Source organism: Cheilinus undulatus, linkage group 13, assembly GCF_018320785.1.
Source record: "Cheilinus undulatus linkage group 13, ASM1832078v1, whole genome shotgun sequence".
Lineage (NCBI taxonomy): Eukaryota > Metazoa > Chordata > Actinopteri > Labriformes > Labridae > Cheilinus > Cheilinus undulatus.
Window position 1 is genome coordinate 3,344,563 of NC_054877.1, and position 6,019 is coordinate 3,350,581.

A 6,019-nucleotide genomic window follows, 5' to 3' on the forward strand; every position below is an offset into this window, starting at 1 on the left:
ATTGGAAAGTTTGAACGTTAATGATTTTGGAAATTATTTTATAACTTTAGAGATGTTTCTCATGACTGAAATTTGGCCTGGTGGTCCATAACACAGGGGCCTGTCCTACAACAAACCTAAATAAAGATTTTTTTTTTTTATCACTTTACAAGAACATTAATTTTAAAAAAGGTTGTAGTTATGCAGTGTTTTTGTCTAAATCTTGATCTCTGTGATTTCAGGTTTCACTCTGAAGAATGGCAAACATCTCTGTTAACACCAGCCTCCTGAATGACAGCTATGTCGACCCCTCTCAGGCTGAGTACCGTAGATATGTCTCCTTCATCATGCATGTAGTGACATACATCATCATTTGTATCGGTCTCCCTTTGACACTCATGGCCATCTATGCTCTCTACTCTCAGGTATGTGAATTATGTCTTTATTTATTTTTTTATAAAATGTAAATTATATAAAAATGTCTTTGATGATCTGAAACATTTCAGTGTAACAAATAAAAAACGGAAACCGGGAAGGGGTCAAATACATTTGAAGGTACTGTCTACCTGTATGCAGGTAGGATTGATTCTTGCTTGTTTATTTCATTATTATGCCCAGAGAAGGCTCATGGGCTCAGCATTCCTACTGTTTACATGGTGATTTAAAATAATGATGGACAGTTTACAAAGTCAAATATGCTCCAAGGTTTGGGACAGCTGATTGGGCCGTGGTCGGCCATCGTGTCCCCTACACTACACCAGAAACAGCGTACGATGAAGCTGAAAGTTGGCCTGACTTCAAAGTGAGTCGTGTTACTCAAACATCGTGTATGAATCAGGAGAAAACTGCACAGTGTACAACTGGTTAAAGAGGATGCTAATCCATACGTAGCATGATGCTAACAGAATACAATAGAAAATGTCATAGGCTGTGTCTGAAACCACTCACTTCTTCCTTACTCATTATCCACTATATAGTGAGCAGCATATAGTGGACTATATTGTGGACTCAACTGCAAAACACAAAAATGATTTCCTACTCTACTCCAGCCATAGGCAATGATGTCATCATTGCCCCTGTCTCACAATTAAAAGGTTTAGCAACAACGGCCCGTAGATTTCCATGACAAAGGCTGAGGATCAAAATTAACAGTAGAATTTCACTGAAAACTAATACTAAATGTAATGTATTTTCCCCCAAAAAATAAAATCACCAATAGATAAAAACTTGTGTCTTTAGTGGCTAAATAGTCTACATTTTTGTGTGTAATGTAACTTATTTTTGAATGAATACGATGGTCTCATGTCTTTCCTCAGAGTTATTCCATTTTAAATCCTTAAAATTTTCTAACAGATTTGGTTAAAACCAACAAACAAAAATATAAAATGCAGTTTTTATGTGTGTTCCTCTGCTCCTCTCATTCATCTGCCATGTTGGAGAGCAGCAACCGCGATGCATTATGGTAAATATTGCTGGGCTAGTGAGCGGTTCACTATTTTTCAGAATGCATTGTGGGATAGAATGAGTGCACTTATAGTGAATAACAATGCTCACTCAGAATTCGGACACCACTACAACATGGTGTATTCACTTTATAGTGAATAGGGAGTGATTTCGGCCACAGCCATTGAGAAACCTATCCACTGGTCCATCGGCTCTCTGATCCCGTTTTTTATTTATACACACTACTGGGTCCATCTCATTTGATTTTTTACTGACTACCATCAAAGGTGATGCTCGTCCCATAAACTTCAGCTGACTTTTAAAGTCATACTACTACTGAACTAATCTTTATTTCTTTTGTAGTTCATGTAGATCCCATCAGCGATGCACAGTAGGTACAGGGAGGACTTCAGAATGTTTTTATAACTTCTCATCTTCTGTTTCTGTTTCTATATTTTCCTCAGGTAAAGAATGGTCATGTGGCTCCAATCTACATCATCAACCTTTTCATATCTGACCTCATTCAGCTCTGCTGTCTGATCGCTTGGGAGTCTAAACCTGAGGAGCAGATGATAACCAACACTGTGGGCCGTACTTACATATGGGGTGTATTAACTAGTATTGGCTTCATGGTGTGTATTTCACTGGAAAGGTAACTATCTATTTAAATAGTATTAAATATAATATTTCTGTAGTATTGTGCATCTTTTCAGAGATAATATGTCCATCCTGTTTTGCAGATATTTGGTCATCGCCCACCCACTGTGGTACCGCTTCAGACGAACCATCAGGATCTCTGTGGCGGTCTGTGTTGTAGTCTGGATCATATCTCTTGTCTTGAGTTTTACTGTGTTCCCCTGGGTTACTAGGTTTGTTGCACGAATCATCCTCTCCATCTTCTTCATCATTCCCTTCCCACTGTTCATATTCTTCCTGGTTGGGACCCTCAGAGCTCTCTCTACTTCTGTCTCAGTCCCCTCTGATGAAAAACAGAGAATCGTGGCAATCTTAGTCCTGGTGCTGCTGATTTATACCCTGCTGTTCCTGCCGTACATTTTTGTCATCACTGTAGGAATATACAGCTATGATGACACTCTACGTCTCCTGTCCCTCATGTTTGTAAGGCTGAGTCCACTTGCAGACTTACTTCTGTACGTTTTCATCAAAAAAGAGACCTTTGGGAAGCTTTGGACCTCTGTGTGCTGTTGCAGAAAGGAGAACAATGACACCAACAACACCAACACAATCAATCTAGACCACATGTAGACCAGTGGTTGTCACTTAGGGGGGCGGAGCCAAGAAGTAGCTCATTGATCTGTTTTCAGAAGGTCACAAATATAGGGGCCAGAAGTTATGGATGTCTGAGTGAGCCCATGTATATATTTGATTTACTCCATTTTCCTATAATAAGGAGTAAATTTAGGTTGTTTCCCAAAGATCTCAACTATTTATCTCCTTTCTCAGGATGACAAACCTGAGTTTCCCAACATAACAAGGTCATTCCTCAAGAATGATCCCAAACTTCCCTTTTCATGTGAAAGTGGAGTAAAGTGACTTGAATGCATGCTTGTCCTCTGCTACCATTCTTTCAAACATGTTTGTTTTGTGCTGTCTTGCTGTTCAGTCGTGTTTTCTTCCACCTAAACTGCAACATCTTTTTATTCAGTACATCTGAGTGGTTGAACATTTGTCTACATTTGGACCAGGATTCTCATGAAGAAGGTAGGGGAGTGTCCTGAGGATGAAGAAAAGGAGGAAACACGCCACAAATGTTCTCCCTAAACATTATTTGTTAAGCTGTTCATTTAATACATATAAATGAATATTAAAACAGCTGTACTTATCTACTCTCTACATTGTTTTATCAGGAGAAGTTTTCCTGTGCAGTTTTAGTACGATATCTTCAGGATGTGATTCAGAGAAATTTGTTTTGTGTTTTTGACAAACTGAACAAAATTCACATCATCTCTTATTTTATGCCAATAAAACTATTTCAGATTAATTAAATTATGTTTCTTTTCAATAAATATGAAGATACAAAATTAAAATCTCACAAATGTAACATGCTGTGAGGCTCATGTTGAACTTTGGCTAAGAATTAGAGAGATAAAAACAAGAAAAGTCAGACTTTTCAGTTGATAACTCTGTAAATGTCCTCATGTGTTCTGGTAACTTTCCTGTTCTGTACTCTATGTTAAGGTTAAAGGTCAAAAGGTTCTGCAGTGTTTTTCTTCTTCTATCAGAGGAAGAGAGGAAGGTGATGAAACTAAACATCAGTTCAATCTTTACAGCAGGAAATGTTTGTCATATTCTGCATGTTCTCATATCAGCTCTGATGGAGCCTCTTACTCAGTGAGTCACAATCCACTTTATAATCAGAAGGTCATGAACCCTGGAACGATCAGACAGTTAACTCAGGGTGAATTAGGTTTGTAAAAACAAAGGGATTCAAATGGAGGGAGAATCAAAACTAATCTGCTAAGTCAAATAACAGTGAACTAGTCTCCCTGAGTATCAGCAACACACCAAACTGAGTTGAAGTAAAGCAAAGATTCAGCCAAACTTGAGCCAAAGAAACAATGAAAGAATGAGAGTTCACTAACAAAGAAGTGTGCTGTGGCTGGTTGGGAGCTGAATGAGACCAGGTTCCTCCTGTCCCCTGATGACATCATCACCTCTGCTGCAGCCTATCACCTGTCGGACCGGGGACTTGAGCAGCCAGTCAGCGTCAGATGATGTCACGCCTAATTCAGCAGATAGAGAAAAGACGGCCACACACACACAGCAGGCACAGCCACATTCTCCACAACTACAAAATATCATGTTAACAACAAAAACACATCACCACCATGGTACTAACAACAGTCTGATTAGGAACACACTACATGGTTTTCATTCACAACTACAGTCACCATTTCAAAAAAGTTGGGACATTCTGAAATATGTGAATAAAAACACAATATAGTGATTTTAAAATCATTTCAACCTATGTTCAGTTAAGGACAGCACAAATGCAAGACAAGTCATGTTCAAACTGATAAACATTGGTAATTTTTGGAGCAAAAAATATTGAATATAATGTGTAGAACAGGTTGTAAAAAGTTGGGACAGGAACATGTTCACCAGCTTGGTCCCTCACCTTTTTTTCTGATAATATTCTGTAAACATCTGTGGACTGAAGACACTGACTAGTGAATTATTATTATTAATAATAATAACTATAATAATAATAATAATAATAATAATAATTCACTAATAATAATAATAATAATAATAATAATAATAATAATAATAATAATTGACACTGACTAGTGAAGTTCTGAAAGTTCTGAAGTGGAATTTTTTCTCATTCTTTCTTGACGTACATCTTAAGTTTGTCAACAGTGAGGGATTTTCCATGTTCATATTTTGTGCTCCATAATGTGCTGTAATGTACTGTAGAGGTTGATTATAGTCCCCCCCCCCCCCCCAATTTACATCAGAACTTCGCTAAGAAATCAACAAACCTATCCATGAGATTCTCCAAACAATGGCTGTGGAAATATATAATTTTTTATTCTGATTTTATCACTTGTTTGCTTCTTTTGTGAAAGTCCATAATTAGGCTTTAGTTCATGACTGTAATTTCAGTTTAGGCCCTCCTGATATTCTCACTGTTGTTGAGCTACAATGGCATTTCAAGGATTATTTGATGCTTTACTGGAACAGAATTAGGAGAGACTGTTGTTTAAGGTTGATAGCTGGATATGCTTGTAGAAGGAGCTTGTAGGAGAAAGAAGATGAGGATGATGGAGAAGAAAGCAGGAAAATGAAGGTTTTCTCTTAGTGTTGTGAAGATGAGGAGAAATGAACAAAGACAGATGCAGTACTGTCAGCATTTTCCTAATTTGGGGGTCAGAAAGCTGAAATGGTGTATTGTGTTAAACTTTGGGGGGCTAATAAACACAAACTCTAATATGAAGTAAATAGTACACAAATAGTACAATCTATCCTTAGTAAAAATATCCCTCATTAACAAAGGAAAATTATATAGTTCATAAATACATTAGAATGCAGGATATTCATAAATTAAAGTAACATTTTTTACTTGGCTGGCCAGCTAAGGGGGTCCTGTGTAATTTTCTTTCTGGGGGCCCAGAATCCCTAGCTATGCCCCCTGTCCTGGCTCATCAGACTGGTCCTCAACATGGACTTGTACCGCTCCAGGATAGTCGACCTCTACGCTGAGCTGAAAGCCCTCAGATGTCATGGTATGTTTCTAGAATAATCCTTTAAAAATGCAGTCATAGCCACCCATGTTGTGTGATGTTGTTAACCTTATAACTTTTGTTGCTGCAGTCTTCAACCTGGTCCAAACCAAGATAATAGACAATGGGGGGACCTTGTCCTCTAAATCCATCTTGAGGGAAAACCAAAGGTGGAGGCTCCCTCATTCAGTAAACAGGGTGTTCAGGCCAGTGAGAGCCACTGTGACACCACAAGCTTCCTCAGCAGCATCATGCAGTTCTGTCACAGCAGCTCTGACAGGAAAAGGCTGGCCTAAAGCCCTCGCTCTGAAGAGGAAAGCTGACCAGGTCTGTCAGTCCATGCTTCTGAT

General features: G+C 38.4%; 1 protein-coding gene across 1 annotated transcript; it reads left to right on the forward strand.

The window, feature by feature from the left end:
• Positions 1-236: 236 nt before the first annotated feature.
• On the forward strand, positions 237-2,845 carry LOC121519855 (G-protein coupled receptor 4-like). Its single transcript, XM_041802932.1, has 3 exons — positions 237-404; positions 1,818-2,074; positions 2,163-2,845. The coding sequence occupies exons 1-3, from the start codon at positions 237-239 to the stop codon at positions 2,686-2,688; spliced, it is 951 nt and encodes a 316-aa protein (XP_041658866.1). The 3' UTR covers positions 2,689-2,845.
• Positions 2,846-6,019: the final 3,174 nt, after the last annotated feature.